Source organism: Triturus cristatus, chromosome 2_1 (genome assembly GCF_964204655.1).
Source record: "Triturus cristatus chromosome 2_1, aTriCri1.1, whole genome shotgun sequence".
Classification (NCBI taxonomy): Eukaryota; Metazoa; Chordata; class Amphibia; order Caudata; family Salamandridae; genus Triturus; species Triturus cristatus.
In genome coordinates this window covers 230093717-230112103 of record NC_140581.1, presented here as the reverse complement: position 1 = coordinate 230112103, position 18387 = coordinate 230093717, and the positions used below count along the sequence as shown (strand labels likewise).

Below are 18387 nucleotides of genomic sequence, written 5' to 3'. Positions count from 1 at the left end.
TGGCATGATTATTTGCTTGAAACGTAAGATACAGCTACACATGGTTGGTCCCAGCTGTGCATGTTAGCCAAACAAAATAAAAATAAATAATAAAAATAAAGTGTGAGGAACTGTACTTGAGTTTTAAAAAGTAACTTTATACCAAGCAACTTGCTATTATCCAGTATGCTTTTGGTTTACAATACTTCATGTGCAAAAGTAACACAAATCTATACCTCATTCAATGCAAGCCATTTCCCAAAAGCTGCCAGCATGGAAAGCCCACGAGCATACCACAGGCCGCAGAGTTACACTACCTTCGCTGGTCTCCACTGCTGCTCTTGCATTTGTGTGGCCCTCTTAGCGTTAAAAGAAAAAAACATTTAAAATGATTTATTGGAAATGGTACCAAAGAGTTAACAAAAATAAATTGTGATGTATTGTAGCATTCAGTGTATTGCAGTATTTATGTTCCGTTTACTATTACTATGCTTTCAAGGCTGGCAGCTGCTTCATGTCATGAGAGCGACTTTCAACAGTTCTGGATTTTCAATAAAGAATGCTACGCATGCTGGAATCTGTAGGCAAAGACAAGTAAAGTGCAAGGGAAACTACAACTCATAGCATGCTCAGTCCGGATGGCCTTTAAAAGAAAACAGAGCTGGACCAAAGTCAGATTTGAGCAGATGTGATCAGATGACAGATTTGTAAGGAATGTGACACACTCTTACTGAAAGAACAGCTAATACAGCTATTTTGGTCTCAAGTGTTCTATAATTTTAGAAAATGAGATATAGAGCGACAAAACGCAGTAACAGAAATGTTTGAAGGATCCAACACTTAAATGAGATACAGGTACTATTAACAAATTCTACCCTGCAGTTTGCTTTGTGTTTGTTTTCCTTTAGTAGGACAGAAACTATATTGGTTTGTTGAGATGTATTTTTCTTTAAAGCATATAGAAAATAGTAAAGAATCAGACAGACAGTGTAAGTTAAAAACTTTAATTTCTACATGGTATGTATAAATCTAACACACTTGAAATATAGAACAAGGTTTTCAAAATAAATGTACAGGGTCATTTGCTCACAGGGTACCAACTTTCCAGTCATCTAGTATTTTGACACAGGATAGAGGAGACTGTAACATACTCTGAGCGAATCAGATGACCTAAATCTCCCTAAACCAAACAGCACCCAGGCCCAGAGGATAACTCATGGATTTATGGGTCCGGTTCTTGAGTTTAATAATATTGCAATAAAACAGGCTCATCATGACCAAAGATTTGGTGATTCTGACTCAGTATTTTTGATTTTTTTTTTTTTTCTTATTCAACACTCACTTCAGCCGAAGAGAGTGCTCTTTATTTGCAACTACAAATTGTGGTAATAAAAAACTATACATTCATAACTTCCACTGTGTATTGACACTATTTACATATTTATGGAGAGAAAAAAACATGTGACTCATGTGACCCCAGTGAAGTGACCATAACCAGGTGACTAAAGCTAAAGTGAGGGTTTTAGAACAAAGGATTGGTTATTGAAATTAAAAGGATGTCCTTCAAGGTTTCAGAATGAATCATAGGGTCCTAGAGTGTGGTCTAGTGTCCTTCGGACTACACTTTTTCAATTTTCGATGACGTTTCGACCCTCTATCGGTTTTTTTTTTTTTTTGGTTTTTTTTTATTAAGCAGAGCAAGAGGTAGATAAAACAAGACATTACAGAGTACAATTAGCGTTCGTTACATAGATAGTATGGCTTGGAAGTGTAAAGTACAATGAGAGAAAAACACTAATAAAAAATACGATATGCTTAGTGTATAGCAGCAAGAGTACATTTATGTAAAACACCACTAAAGTGCGAGTGCTAAGCATTAATAATAACACTAATATTATGATAGAAAAAAAAAGGAAAAAAAAAAAAAAAAAATTTTTTCGTTAACAACTAATGATCAATATATAGGCATACATTTAGAAATTTCTATAAAGTGCTGGATACGTTCCCGAAGGAGACCCATCTAAATAGTAGATCACTTCAGAAAAAAGTGCAGTATTCCAAATGCAAAATAGCAAAAATACAGTACTTTAAGCTATTTAAAGTGCAGGTGCGAGACAAGGCAGACTACAAAAAATTGTAGTCAAAAGAATTCAACATAATGATAATCATGATAATCAGAATAAAAAGCTGATTTAAAGCGATTCACCACTTCCAATGTTTCAAAAACAGTTGCCGAACAAAGTGCAAGTGCAAAAAAAAAAAAATTAAGTCTTCTCCAATTTTTCAAAAAACTTCCAATTTCGCTCATATTTTTTTACAGCTCCAACCCTCCTAGCATAAGCCTCCTCAAATTTTTTAACCCTTTTCATTTTATTAATCCATTTCAAATGGGAGGGGGCTGCATTTGATCTCCAATTTTGCAAAATTAAAGAGCGAGCAACCGCACAGGCAATAAAAATAAAAATTCTTTCTGGATTAGTCAATTGTAAGTCTCCCTTGCAACAACCGAATAGAGCAGTCTCAACTGCAATCGGAATGGTGTTCCCGATTGCACGCTCGATGTCGGAAAAGATTGCTTCCCAGAAAGACCTCAGCCCGGGGCATACAAAAAAGGTATGGTACCATCCGCCTTCCCCAAGTTTGGCGCATCGAAAACACCTGTCTTCTACATCGGGAAACCTTTTACTCAAAGTAGAGGGTGTCAAATAGGCCAGCCACCTAGAGAGAAAGGCCATCCTCTTGTAATTTGCAGCACGAAGTGCTCTGCCACCAGAGTGGCTGACCCACTCCCACTCCCTTTCGGACAAGCTGCAGTCAGTTTCCCGGAGTACTTTTTCCTGATGTTTCTGGATTATAGGAGGATGCAGTTGTTTATGGATCAGCTTGTACCAGTTACCAATCCCTCGAAGTTTAGCTCCATAAAGTGCAGTTGACAGCTGGTTGGGAGATTCATTTATACCTCCATAGCTTCTCAACCAGGAGACTAGGCGGAGGTATTCAAAATAGGCCGGTTTCCGACGAGCCCCTACCCTGGCCAATATTTCCTGCCAGGAAATTGGTCTATTCTGTATTATAAAATGTCTCAATTGGGTTAAGCCGGAGTTTTCCCATAGAATATTATGACCAGCTTGTAACTGGAGACCGAGGCCGGCGCATTCTTTTAGTTTAAGATATAGAAAACCCGTCAAATTCATGTCCCTAAAAATTGCCTGTAGTCTAAAAAGGAAGTCCTTTAAAATTTTATATCGGCTTTTCTTTGGAAGTTTGGCAGTCTTTAAAAACACTGGAGTGGATGAACTGATTTCTGACAGCATTCTATCGAAAAAAAAAAGTGTCTCTGCAGGAACTTTATCCTGACAGTCTTGATACAAGGTCAAGGAGGGCGGCTTCATAGTAAGATTTAATATGTGGGAGTGCAAGTCCCCCCTGATCTATTGGTAGTTGAAGGATATTCAATTTAACTCGGGGGGGCTTTCTTCTCCCATATGAATTGCCTAAAAAGTGTATCTATTTCCCTAAAAAATACCTGGTTAATTTTAATAGGGACGTTCGTGAATAAAAAAAATCAAAAGGGGAAGTATCGACATTTTAATCAAAGATACACGCCCAACTATCGATAATGGAAGAAGTGACCATTGATCCAGTAATTTCGTTACTTTTGTCTTCATTCTTACATAATTTAAATCATAAAGTTGGGAAAACTGTGAGGAGACATAGATCCCTAGATATCTTATGGGGTTGGTCCTGGCTGCCTGTGGTTTTAAAGAGTTAGGGAAAGGATCGATATCCGTGTTCAAGGCAAGAACTTCAGTTTTATTTGCATTGATTTTGTAGCCACCTATCTTTTAAAAATGAGAGAATTCACCCAAGACCTCCTCGAAATTAGTCCTATTAGGGGCCAGATATAAAATAATATCATCGGCAAACAACTTAAGTTTAGACATATCTGGGATAGGGGGATGAATAGCAGCATTATTGCGGATACTTAAAACCAGGGGTTCTATAAAGAAAGTAAAAAGTAGAGGGGAAAGTGGGCAGCCTTGTCTCGTTCCCCGCTTAATTTGTATCATTCCTGCACAGGTAGCATTTATTACGAGTTTGGCTGTAGCATCCTGATAGATATTGTTTAGCATTCCTACCACCTTAGAGGGGAACCCAAATTGACCTAGAGTAAAAAATAAAGTCTTCCAGTTTACAAGGTCGAAGGCCTTTTCCGCATCGACCATTATGATACTTGCGGGGATATGGTTTATATTGATATACTCTAATGCCTGTATTAAGAATTGGGTATTGGCAGCCATTGATCTACCCGCAATAAAGCCCGTTTGATCTCTGTGAATGACCTCCTGAGCAGCTGGTAGTATGCGATCAGCCCAGGCCTTCATAAAAAGTTTATAATCGGAATTTAAAAGACTTATAGGCCGGTATGAGTTCATGTCATCAGGATTTTTATCTTTTTTAACGAATGAAATTATGATCGCTTCTTTGAATTCGCACGGGACCTGGCATCCTTCTTTTATAAAATTAAACAGGTTTCTCAGGGGAACAAGTAATTCCTCTGCGAACACTTTGAAGAACTCGATCGGAAAGTCATCTTGCCCACAAGCTTTTGATCCTGGGGTTGATTTAATGGCTGCCAAAATTTCGCCTCCCTCCACTTGACTTTCTAGCTTGAGAGCCCATTCTGGGGATATCTGAGGGAGAACTAGAGTTGAAACATACTCTTCGATTGAATTATTCTGTATTTTGTACTCAGTGGAATAAAGTCGGGTATAGTGATCCTGAAAAAGTTGGGCAATTCTAGAGCTATCGACTATTTCCAGACCAGTAGAGGGATCTAATATTTTTGTTATTGAGGCTGATTCCTGTTTTTTTCTTGTAGAGTTAGCCAGGAGTCTGCCGATCAACTGACTCTCCTCATAGACCCTCTGTTGGAAGAGTTGGGAGTTACAAACCTCTTCGACGGTAAAAAAATCTTTCAATGCTGTTTTAGCTTGGAGATATTTGTTGGGAAGAGACTGTAGTTGAAGGGCGTACTCCTGCTCAATATCTAGCTGTAATTGAGCTATCTTGTTCCTTCGGTCTTTAGATTGGGCGGTTGTATATGCAATTATCATACCCCGAGCTGTCGATTTAAATCCGCCCCAAACCGAGAAGGGAGAAGCAGTGTTTTAGTTTATCCGGAAGTATTCCCCAATCCAAATCCTAAAACCTCTTACCCATTCCTCATTCTGCAAAAGAAAGCGATCCAGCTGCCACCTGGGTCTCTCCCTATTTGCTTCATGGATTTTAATTTCCAAATTGATATAGGCATGGTCAGAGAAAGGGTTGCAACCTATGCCTATTTCAAAGATCTGAAGAGACCTGGAACTAAGGAAAAAGTCTATTCTAGATGCCGTATGGAAGCGATGAGAATAAAAAGTAAAAAATTCTTTCTCTGGATTCCTATCCCTCCAGCTATCCACCAATTGGAAGCTCTCAATAATAGTCTCCAAGGCTTTTTTAGTGTTCGGTTTCAATTGACCCCTCTGTTTGTTTGTTGTGTCTTTACTTGGATCTAATATAAAATTAAAATCTCCTCCGAGTATTATTTGTCCCGGAGCACCAGATAATAAATTGTAGACTTGAATCAGTGGTCCCTCATCATCGACTATAGGGCCATAGTAGTTAACCAGATTGAGCCTCTTCCCAAAGAGCTTTACTGCGACCCAGATCCATCTCCCCTTCGAATCTCTTTGAACTTCTATAACCTCCCAGGGAAGTTTATTAGAAAGATAGATTGCAACACCCCTAGCTGCAAAACCTGAGGATGCAAAAAAAACTTTCGAGAAGGTTCTGGGTATAAACAATTTGGGGGAGTTGGATTTTAAATGGGTTTCTTGAAGAAACAGAATTTGGGGTCGCAGTGAAGCTAGCCATCTGATTAAGGCGCCATATTTTTTTTTTTATTCAATATACCGTTAACATTGGCCGATAGAATCTTACATTTGTTGGACTCCCTAACCATCTATGCGTCTAATTATGACCAAATCTCTACCTTGTCTAGCTAAAAAAATCCTAATTGTAGCCTTACTCAAAAAAACCTCTTGCTCTGTTTTTTCCCTCTTTGCCAAAAATGAATACAAAACGCCCACTGTCCCACCCACCCCAAAGGAGAGAAGAACCCCCCACACTACAATGTGGATAATCCCTACGGACCCCGCTAACCACATTTCTCCCACCCTACAAAACCCTGGGGTGTCTTGACCTTACACCCTTAGTGTCCTACATCCCCACGCCCATCCCAACCCTGCCTGTAAATTATGGATCATAGCGGGTTTTTTTTTTCAAATAAATTTAAACTCCCTTTGAAATTTCCTTTAGTAATGCCTGAGCCTCGTCCAGATCTGAGAACAAAAAGAACTTGCCCTTGACAAGGACTTTTAGTTTGGACTGTTAGATAGAGGCTTGGGCACCATATGTTTTAAAGAGCTGTAAGAGCTTAACAAATTCTTTTCTTTTACGAGCAGCAGAGGCACTCATGTCAGAGAAAATTCGGCACTTGGTTGTAGCATTTAAGGAGAACTGCCTCTGCTGAATTGCTCTTGTTAAGATTCTCTCTTTTACTCGGAAGTCCATAAAGTTCACCAAAATTGTTCGTGGAATTGGAGAGTTCGGAAAAGGTTGTGCTGGTACTCGGTGAGCCCTTGCGACAGTGAGGTCTCCTTCAAATTCCGGGAGAACAGTTTGTTTAATAAAAGATTCCACCCATTGCATAGGCTGAGACTGTTCAATTCCTTCTGGAACTCCAACTATCCGCAAATTTGACCTCCGTGAGTGATTTTCGAGCTCCTCAAGCTTGTTTTCGAGATGTCTCTCTTTGATCGTAGCTGCTTTCATCTCTTTAGACACCGAGGTAATCTGATCCTCGAGAAGAGAGACTCTGGCTTCTGCTTCCTGGAGTCTGATGGGGAAGCCCTGCATCGCCTCTTCGATTTTCCCCAAACGTTGGTGGAGTGAGGCGGTCTCAATTTTCTGGGCCCTCTTCATTTTGCGAATTTCATCTAGAATCAGATTAAGAAGGTCTTTGATGTCTAATTGTCTTGCATCGCTGTTCTCACATTTCTCAAAGCTTAAGATGGAATTAAGCTGAGCAGCTGTAGACTCGGTAGCTTTGGGGGATGTAGTCGGAGATGAGATCTCCCCTTGAGCTGGGACTGGTATTGGTACTGATACCAAAGCAGGGACAGGAGCTACGAATGGATATTCTGGCCCCAAGGAATCGTGGTGTGGGGCAATTGCGGTTAGTAAGCCTCCATTTGATTTTTCAACAGCTGTTGGAGTCGACGTCTCGCGGCCCGTATGCATGTTAGTGACCTGATTTAGGTTTTGGTCTTTTTCTTGTGCACGATTCGGCTTTTGTTCTCTTCTTTGCGCTTGAGCGGGATCCAAGTCCCCCCCTGCTATTGAACGATACTCTGGAGATAGCTCCTGTCTTGCGGGTAGGATACCTAATGGTTCCGTTGTCTGGCCCCAGTCCGTTGAATTGCCTTTGGTTGTGGTCCTTATTGGTGGACTAGGGTTGGAGACCGGCGATGGCAAGGTTGCTTTTTTGAAAAATAGCGGAAATTGCTTAGAAAGGCTATTTTTATCATTAGGAACATCTGCGGCTGTACCTGCGCTACCGGACTCACTGGACTGCTGAAGTTCGTCTACCCTATGAAGCTCCTGGGGTTCTTTAGTTTTTAACAATGTCTCCGGAGTGGGCTCCTCTTCAGAGCTCTCAAAAGTGCTGTCTTGGGATGGAGTACTTGCAGGCTCGTGCCTTGCTTCCTTCACTAGGGCTAAGCGAGTTTTAATTTTTTTTTGACGGGCTGTGTTGTCGTTTTTGGCTGCCCCGCTGTTTTTTAGAGGTTTGCCCATATTTCTTTTTTTTTTTGCCAAGCAGGGGTATCTTGAAGTCAGATCTTACTAAGCCTTAGCTAAGAAACGGCGTTGTAAGGCGTTTTAAAAGTGTTCTGATAGCGAATACAGGCAAATATTGGCAAAAAAGGGCAAAGGCTAAATCATATAATTACGGATAGTATTTGTAATTATAATATGACGCCGATGCCAGTGCAGTCCAAGTGAAGTGCTCCAAAACGCACTTAACAATGGCAGGTCATTACTCACTCAGACACTCCTTCTGTCTCGATATCCAAGCTGGTGTGGCTCTGAAACGGCGCAGACAACTCCTGGCTCGAGGCTCCTGGCTCCAGTCTCGGATCTCCTGTCACGAGCGCCGACCTCACTCCCGTTGATTTCAACATTCAAGTTTCCCCTGCCTCATGCGCTCGCCAGCTCTGAGCTCCGGTCTCACCCGAGGAACGCCTGCATCAGCCTCGCTCTCCCAGGTTCCCACAGCAGCACTCCGGAGGCCCCCCCGGACGATGACGGCACTTTGAATCAAAGAGACGAGGAGAGGAGAGGAGAGACACCGCTAACGCCGTTCACGAGTCGCCATTACCGGAATTGGGCGTGGGGACTTTCGGACACCTGACTAGCCGGAGGCGGGGCACTCCGCTGTCAGCATCACCTTTGGACCCTCCGACTCAGTATTTTTGAGACAAGAAAATGTGAATAGTTTCATTTTCATATCTTAAATTTAATAAAAGCCCTTAAATTCACTGAAACACTCAGCTAAAATGAAGCTATGGTTATAAAGCATTCAAATTATTGTACCTTACATTAAAAAAAGAAAAAACTCATTCACTAAACAAAATCCCTGCTTAAAGTTATGTTTACAAAACAAAATCTATAACGACTGAAATTTGCAAATAATGTTTAGGTCAACTAAACATAACTCATGACCTCTCGATGCACTGGTCGTAAATTTACATGACATGACGGATGACAAGTTAACTGACATCATTTATGCCATCACTGATGACATCTCAAATGACCTAATTTATATATGATAGTGCTGTACACATAAGTTTTATTTATTTTGGTATTGATGTGAATGATGATTTTATTATTAACACATTCAATATGAATAACGTTTTTGTAGTGAGTTAATTTGGAATTAGTGCTTTGGTTGCAGTAATGTTTTGGAAAACATACTGAATACATTTGTATTTGACTTGTTTGCTGTTTTGTAAGAACTGGTTTCTTTAACAACAATAGTAATTGTATGTCTACATATTAGTTATATAGATAGATAGTACGATTATATTTTTAGATGGATTTATGGGCTTGTAACACTATTTTTGTGTGTAGGGTGCATTATGGTATATCTGTCATGCTTAATATACCATTACTCAGTGTCTTTGTTTAGTGATTCTATTTAATAAGGGATGTTTGACATATAGCATTTCTCGTATGGTTAAGTTACACGATGGCAGGTTAGTTATAGTTGGCTATGAAGTGTTAAAGTTTCTATAGCCGTTGTGTGGTTTATTATCCCGATTGTTCAATACTGTGTTGATGAACATGTGGTAGGGAAACAGTGGGTGTGTATCTGTACATTGTAACGCCTGAAGGACGTATTACATAAAACACCGAGATGTAATAGCGAGGTTCATCAAGCTAGAGTAGAATATAAACAGGCAGTAAAGAAAAGAAAAAAGCACTTAAGAGAGATGGCTTGGGAGACCCTACAGGAGGCTGGTGCAAGCAAGGATGAGAGATCCTTTTGGAAGATAATCAATTCCTCCCCATGGAATACAGAGGTGTTCCCTAAAAACGAGACCGCTATCCTGCAGGAGGAATGGATTAAGCATTTTGCTGGTATTTACTCGGTACCCGTCACAGTAAACCAATGTGATCAGGGACAAACTATCACTGAGAAAGCACCTATCTCCCAAACCTCCTCCATTCCTCAGTTCTCCTTGGAGGAAGTTAATAAAGCGATTCAATCCTGTAAAAGTAGAAAAGCACCAGGGCCAGATGCAGTCCCAGTGGATTTATATAAGGATAACATCAGCCTTTGGGGACCACTGTTGACACAAGTATTAAAGGCATGTTGCATATCAGGCTTTATACCCTGGTGTGGAGAATCAATCATTGTACCAATCTATAATAAAAAGGGAGATCGTGTAAACCCAGCGTGCTACAGACCAATCTCACTGATTGACTACCTAGCAAAAATAGCGGGGCGTATTATCCGGAGACACTACAATTGTGGGTGGATACCCATAATAAATTGTCCGACCTGCAATATGGCTTTCGACCTGGGGTTGGGACAATAGAGCAAAGCCTCAACCTAAACATGCTTATTGACAAATATACCCACATTAAAAAGGGGAAGATCTATTTAGCCTACGTCGACCTTTCATCGGCGTTTGACTGTGTAATTCACGCAAAGCTATGGCTAATATTGAAAGACATGGGGTAGAAAGCCCGGTTATTAGTTTCCAAAGGGATTTATATACGGGCTGTAGAGCGAAGGTCAGATACTACGGTGCCGGGGGGGGGGGGGGGGAATGCAATAGAGATTTCGGCGTGGAGAGTGGGGTGAGACAGGGTTGCGTGTTGGCCCCTTTCTTGTTCTCCCTATACATAAACAGTGTGGAGGAGGAACATGTGGCTGCCTGTAAAAATCTTCCACAAATAGGATCGCGCCCTGTCCCGGCCCTTCTCTACGCCGATGATGCAGTCCTCATGGCCCGCACCCCAATGGCCCTACAGACGCTCCTGACTAACTTTGTCGATTACATGAACAAATTGGTTCTCCGAGTGAATCAATCAAAAACCTTCTTAATGAAGTGTGGTAAAAGTAGTGTAAAATGCAGAAACATAACAATAGATGGAATAAAGATCAGCTCCATCAACACTTTTTCCTACCTGGGAGTCCTGTTCGACAAAGATGGGTCATGGAATAGGGCGGTCGAGAATAGAAAAATCTGCTATAGTAAGGCCTGCTGGGCCCTTAGAGACTTTGCAAGAAGACTGGGTAGTAGCCCAATATTATGATGAAGATATATATAGCGAAATGCATCAGCATAGCACTGTACGAAGCGGGCATTTGGGGACAAAAGAACTGCACAGAGATGCAAGTAATTGAGAATGACTTTTTTTGAAATCTCTTAACAGTCCCTACAAGTACGGCAGTATATGTACTTCATTCTGAACTTGGTGCCCCTCTCCCTACAAATTTAATTAGGCTGGAACCAATTCTATTGTGGCACAAGATTTAGACTTCAGAATTTACATCCCTTAATCAAGCAATAATAGCTGACTGCCTTAAATCAACCACTTACAACAGCATTCCATGGTTAGCTTATTTACAGTGGTTTTTTGTTGATATGGCTCATCCCGATTATTTTGACAAACCTGATATTTTATCAACCATCAGCAAAAAAGCTTTGAAAAGGGAGGCAATGATTCATTTGGAAGATCTAAATTTGATAACGAACTCCCAAAATTCTCTGTCTTACATAGATTAGATTAGATTAGAATACTTGTAGAGCGCATGACTGCCTCGGCAAAGAGGCATCCCAGCGCTGGAGCAAGACTAAGCGGTGGACCAGACCTGGGGGTTAGACCTAAGAGAAGAGCCAGGTCTTCACAAGACGTCTGAAGGCCTGATGGTAGGGGTTACTGTGGATGTGTAGGGGAAGGGAGTTCCATAAGGCGGGGCCAGACGTCTAAAGGAGCGGCCGCCAGATCTAGTCCTGCGTATGCGAGGAATCCGTGCAAGAAGAAAATTAGCCGAGTGCATTGCTCACGGTGGAGCGTAGAGGGTACACAGATCGTCTAGAATGTCTGGGCCAATCCCTGTCAGTATCTTGTGCGAAATACAGAGCGCCTTGAAGTAAACATGCCATTCGAGGGGCAGCCAATGTAAGCGGTGTAGGAGATTTGAGACATGGCTGAACTTGGGGAGGGCAAAGATGGCACGTGCTGCAGCGTTCTGGACATACTGCAGTCAGTTCAACACGGATTTATTGAAGCCAAGAAGAAGCACATTACAGTAGTCCAATCGAGCCAGTATAGAGGCTTGAATAATCAATTGACGCGTTTGGGCATCAAATAGGCCAAGAATCGGTCTGAGGCCACGCAAAATTCCAAAGCACTTACCGGCCAGTGATTTGGCATGCGTTTCAAGATTAAGGTGTTTGTCAAGTATGAAACCCAAATTTTTCACTGCGGGTTTAGGGGCAGGGGGGTCACCAAGTGCCGGGGGCCACCATTCTTTAGTCCACAGATGGGAATCTTTGCCAACCAGAAGAATCTCTGATTTGGCGGAGTTCAATTGCAGAAAATTGGCTGTCATCCATTCTGCGATGGCTGAGATTTCTTTAAATTTTGTTCCATCTTAGCTGGGATTATTGGACAGGGTAATCACCAGTTGGGTGTTGTCAGAGTATGACACCAAACAGATTCCTCGTGCATTGGCCATCCGTGCCTGAGGGCTCATATATATATTGAAGAGCATAGGGCTCAGTGCAGAGCCCTGAGGGACCCCGCAGCGGAGTGGGAGGACATGGGAGGAAAAAGGAGGGGGATGTCACTTGGAAAGTCCTGTCGGCCAAGAAGGAGGAGAACCACGATAAGGCTTTATTTCCAACTCCTATCTCCTCCAGATGGGGAGCAGGATTTTGTGGGAGACCGTGTCAAATGCCGTGCTCAGATCCAGCAGCAACGCGGAGGTTCTGCCGGCATCCAGCGCGAATTTGAGTTGTTCTACAACAGCCAGCAGTGCCGACTTGGTACTGTAACGCGGTCGGAAACCGTTCTGTGAGCTATCAAATATGTGATTGGCTTCCAGAAAGTGAATTAATGTTGAGTTCACATGTGCTTTCAGAATATTGGAAAGGAACGGAAGCAATGAGATCGGGCAATAGTTTTCTGGTTTGGAGATGTCTAGCGTTGTTTTTTTGAGTAAGGGAACCACTTTTGCATACTTCCATGATTTTGGCACCACAGCTGAAGAGAGGGATAGATTAAGCAGCTCCAGACACTCAGGTAGTAGACCTTGTTGGATTTTCCTGAAAGCATCTGGTTTTAGGGGATCGTCTGGAGATCCTGATTTGATTTTAACCACTAGTCTCTCTAAGTCATCCAGGAGGATAGTGGGTAGTGATGTAAGAAGGACAGTCTCAGGGCCGGTGTGTGTGTTCTTCCCAATAGCACTGGGAGAAGTGTCATGTTCAAAATTATGGTAGATGTCTTCGACCTTCTTCATGAAGATCGCCAGTTCTTCGCAGTGTTGGTTGGAGGATATGATGCTACCTAATTCCGATGGCAAGGAAACCAGATCCTTCAGAAGAGAGAATACAGTTTTACTACGATTGGTGCTTGTGGTGATCAGGTTAGAGTAATAGGCTGCCCTAGTTTTGCGCACTAACTTATGATAGGATTTAATAGCCGTTCTATATTGTGCTTTAACCTGGGGGTCATATGAGTGCCTCCAACATCTTTCCATGATCTTGCAGTTCTTCCTGGCAAGGGTGAGGTCTTCGTTGAACCAGGCGTTAACCCGGGTGCTTTTAGGATGAGTGAGTTTAAGGGGGATGTAGGTGTCTAAAGCTAGTGTTATCCACCTCTGGAAGAGCGCGCCGGCCTCTTCTATGTAGTTGGATCTTTCCAATGGCTTTGGGCTCAAGGCTGTGAGGAGGGCTGTTTGGTTAAGTTTATGCCAGGGCTGTTTTAGTGAAGGATATTGGTTAGGCTGGGGCTTGGGGCCAGCTATCGTTAGCCGCATTGGGATGAGAAAGTGATCTGTCCAGATCATGGGAAGCGGTGCTAACACTTCCAGTGACTCAAGGTTAAAAAAGATAGGGTCCAGGAGATGTCCCGCTCTGTGCGTAGCACGGGGGGCCAGTTGAGTCAGTTGGCAGGCTGCCAAGTCGCCTAAAAGGCTGAGGATCTCTGGGGATTCTTGCAGCTCTAGGTGAAGGTTCAGATCGCCTATAATATTAAAATTGGCAGTCTGGAGAGCTAGTACTGTGGTAGTGTTTACCAGGGCTTCTCTGAAGGGTTTTGATGGGTCAGATGGACGATAAATGAGGAGGCCAGAGAAGGTGAAATTAGCACTGTGATTTTAAATAGTGCACTCTCACAATCCGGGAGATCTTGGGGGGACAGACTACATGAGTGGGCTGATTTATAAATGATCGCGATGACCGGCCCCTCTCCCTCCCATTCTGTTTATGCTGCGTATAGCATAGCCTATGGGAAGGGCAAGTGCCGGTATAGCCACAGAGATCTCGGAAAGCCAGGTTTCTGTTAGAAAAAGGACGTCAGGTGAGTGTTCCTGAAGGAGTTCGAACACCTCAGTGTGATGTTTAGTTAATGATCAGCAGTTAATACTCAGAATAGCGTATGTCGAAGTCCTAGGACCACAGGGTACGGAGTGCTTCAAAAGATGCAGTCTAAAGGTGCATGGTTTACAGTGGGTAGGGCAGTCATCTAGAGCCTAACTGTGAGTCCCACAGGCATCTTCTCCATGTAGAGCCAGTAGGGCCTCACAGGAGTAGCTGAGTCTTTGGGTTTAGGAGAGGCAGAGTCCCTGGCTCCTGGTGACATCCAGGCGCTGACGGGCGCAGACGGGCTTGCCTTAGGCGCGCCTTTGGCGTGCCCTCGTAGCGGCGCTCATTTAAAGCCACGGGAGCTCAACAGGTTCCGCCCGGGCTGCGCGCTGAGAGCTGACCAATCAGCGTGAGAGACTGCCGAAGGCAGGAAGTTTAAGCAGTCACACGCAAAAGTGCAGATATGTGCAGAAAGGCTAAAATATTTTTTTTTATAAAGAGAGGGTGCAGTTGGCAGTAATTGTAGTTGCAATTATTAGAACATAAAAACAGTTTCCAGCAATTTTTCCCCCAGCAATTCCCCAAGCAAAGTCACCACCATCAAAGTCATAATCAACTGATATTAAACACTTTTAATATGCAGCCTTATTTGATATCTGTTTTAAACTCAAGACACAGGTTGGTCCTCACACGCCTTAGTTTGGACAAATTCCATAGACTGCACCTTTCCTACTACAAACGATTGGTCAGTCGATTTAATAAATTGTCCCTGTGATCGTAAGATGCCACAGAACACAAATGCACGTGGACCTCTTTTGTAAATGTTATTCCCAATACAGGAAGCGGTACATTTTAACAATAATAAGACAGTTACATTTTACACAATGTCGCCCTGCATATTTGCATCTTCAATCGCTGCCGTCGTTAGAAATTTGTTGCAGAATGTCATCCTTCTTAAGGCCGCCTTCTACGCGAGATAGAGGATGACCCTAGATACTTTCTGAGGACACGGCACATGGAGCATAGGTTTAAGGTGGCATGGTAATAACTGGCATGGGGGGAGTCCTGAACCTGAAAGCTTATACGAAAAACAGTGTACTAGAACACTAAAAGTACTTTAATTATTTTAGGAAGATATCAGTATAAATATAATATATAGGTTTTGTGAGAGGTACATTTTTTAGAGAAGTGTTGACATTTTTAGAATGTCTATTTAATGACATTGATTGTGCACATTGGGAGGTTGACTATGATCAACTGCTATTTGGGGTTTTTATGAACATTCTTTTTAGATGTAACGAACTGAAATTGACATATGCTGCTTTATTTATTAATGTAAATGCTTTTATGGTCATATGTTATGACTCCGAATAAAGCTAAATATGACTATGACTACATTGTAACTAGTTTACTGTTTTACTATAACTCGTTAAATACACAAAATGGTACCAGTTCCTATGGTGGGCAGTCCCAAAGTGGTGAACTGCTGGGGGGTTGGGAAAATAATGGTGATTGTGAAGGTTCGCGGTGATGTCTAACGTGTAGGCCAGATACTCCTGGGTGGATTTCCAAGTGCCCTCACACACCCTTGCGGGTGCAAAGCATCATCATCGGGCGTTGCTCCTCGTGGGGGTGGCGCTGCAGTCCCTCACGGGCCCTTCAGGAGGGCTCTCTGTCGGAGATCTTTTTACTGGAGTAGCCGTAGTTGTGCGTGCGGGTGTGTGGGGATGGTGGGTGGTGTGGTGAGGCTAAAAAGACCTGTAGGAACCCCAAACGGTTTATTAATGGGTCCTGCGGGTCTGGTTAAAATCTAACGGGGAGTGGTGCCTAAATAGCACTCTAAAAAGGTAGGGGAAAGGTAGATAGTTCTGTTACTCTCGACCCGTATGTGATAAAGTTAGAGTGAGAGTGAGAACGTGAGGTGGGTGGTCAACATGTTTCGCGCTTCCCAGCGGTCCCTAACGGATCCGTAGCGCTTCGTCAGGACCAAAAGGAAAGTGGTAACAAAATTTGATATAGGTCAGAATGTATCCTATATGTCCATAGTATAGGGATCACGTTTTATTCGAGTCCCTATGAGCGAACCTAAAAGGAAAGGGAGGAGAAAAAGGGGACAGGGAGACAAAAAAGGGGAGGCAAAATGAAGTGGTCAACAACATCTCCAGGGGGCGTAATACATGTCCCTGGTATCAAAACGAGTCGGTGCGGAGAAATACTCGCATCATGGTTGTGCCACATGCCAGGGGAGGGGGGCGGGTGCAAGAAGGACTAGTGGTTCTATCAACTCTGTCGGTATACGGGTCACGCAAGATAAATCAGTGCGGGACACATGCATAGTAGACAGCTCCACAGTGTAAAGTTCATGCAGGGTATCAGGGGGCATAACTGCATCCGTTGAGCTGGTGTCTCAAAGTTGACTAGTGACCAGTGAGACTACTTCTTGACGACATGCCTCGTGGTCTGCCCTAGTACATGGTGAGTCATGCAGGGTTTCAGATTGAGGTATGATAGGATCGGTATCTGAAAATTGACTTTGTGTCGAGTGTGATAGCTTATTAACGACATGTCTAGAGGTCTATCTGGTGAGTGAGGATAACGGAGCCGGTGAAATTATTCAGCAGAATCCCGTGATCACGACTATTCTACATAGTGGTGGTGTGGCAATATACTGTTTATAGACAAACTGGTAAACCTACCCAATGTTTAATGGGTCCAGGCTATACCGGATAAGGATCGGCTGGGGCGGAGGGCGCCAGCTAAAAAAGACAACCAGCGTAGTTTTACAATAAACACTTCAAGGGGAGCGGGAAATTGTTAAAAACGCCAGTAAGGCTAATCTTGGTAGAGTAGAGATAACACAAACAAACAAATAGTAAACCAGGCCAGTTGGGCTAACTGGGCAGAGTAAGGATAATTCAAACAGGACTAATAAAGTGGCTGCAAACAGGTACTTACTCACGCCCCGGGTATTCTGCTCTGAACACCTACGTGCCTCCAGGATCGCCGGTAGTTGACACGGTTTTGGAGGCACTATTTATGTCCAAAGTTGATTGGGTGTTCAACCCGGAACAGCTGCGAGTGTCGTGGAAACAGAGGCGGGACTGTGTTTCACGAAGTTGTGGATGGCGGCCATGTTTGAATGGTCTAGAAATGTCAAGGAGTAAGAGTCTCCGTATCGACGATTTAGAAGGGGGGAACACATGAGTGTGTCTCGAGGGTGTGCGTGGCGTATGGACCCAAAAATAAAAAATATAAAATATAAAATAATAATAAAAGTGCCTCAGGGTCACGCAGTGAGTTGGTTGACTGGTAGCACCTCTAGCTACTGTGGTTAGCACGTCGGCCATATTGGAACGGGTCTGGAAGATATCCCAAAGTGTGTATATTATTGAAAGATTGCATGGTCTGGATACAGGCACATGGGTTGGTACAATTGTGTCCGTTCCAAATTTACGTGTCATCGTAAGGGTGTCTCTGTGTCAAAGATCTTAGAAGACATGTGTGGACATGGTGATGCATAAATACAGCAACCGTGTGGTGGTCCCAAAAGCCGGGCAGTAGAGTGAGGTACTATCATCCCATACACTTCTGGGATGGGAGCGTCGGCCCTGGTGGGTACGGGACACTGTTCATGTGTGTGTGTGTCAGCAGAATGACTGGATAAGTTAGGTCATACATAGATATGGTGGTGTCTGAGTGTGATTGACCTGAGAGGTACAAGTGATCTGACACTCAGTGCTGGAGGTGGGGATCCACAATTAATAAGGGTCCGTAGACTACAGATATCTGTGCACAAAAACTCTCATGTGTCCATACAATTAAAAGCTGTAGTAATCTAATTGTAAACGGGAAGAGACCCGCTGTTATCGTCAGGAGATAGAAACACATATAGTGACTGTCCGTTGGGTACAGGTGTCAGTACACAAACCCTCTCAAGTGTCCATACATTAAACTGCAGTAATCTAGATCCAAATGATTAGAGGACCGCAATAGTAGTCTGGAGATGGAACACAGGGATGGAGCTACAGTCAAAGCAGGTAGGTGTCAGGTCTGCAGTGGGTGGTGGAGTAAGGTTATGATAGCTGGTATTATGGATTGAGAGAACTCCATGGGATGTCGTCGTTGAGACCTGTGACATCAGTGCGGAGTCTGAAGACCCAGCGTTGTTCTGTTATGAACAGGTTGGTTGGTGTCC

The 18387-nt window shown here is 43.0% G+C and overlaps 1 protein-coding gene across 4 annotated transcripts in view; it reads right to left on the bottom strand.

The window, feature by feature from the left end:
• The window catches only part of MALT1 (MALT1 paracaspase), a 597152-nt gene that overhangs the window by 232920 nt on the left and 345845 nt on the right, over nucleotides 1-18387 (bottom strand). For 3 of the 4 annotated variants that reach the window (XM_085630418.1, XM_085630393.1, XM_085630411.1), the window contains exon 7: nucleotides 297-338. The exons of the other annotated variant lie outside the window; for it this stretch is intronic. In XM_085630418.1, coding sequence (XP_085486544.1) covers nucleotides 297-338 — 42 coding nt within the window. The remainder of the gene's footprint in view (nucleotides 1-296; nucleotides 339-18387) is intronic. 4 annotated transcript variants of the gene reach the window in all.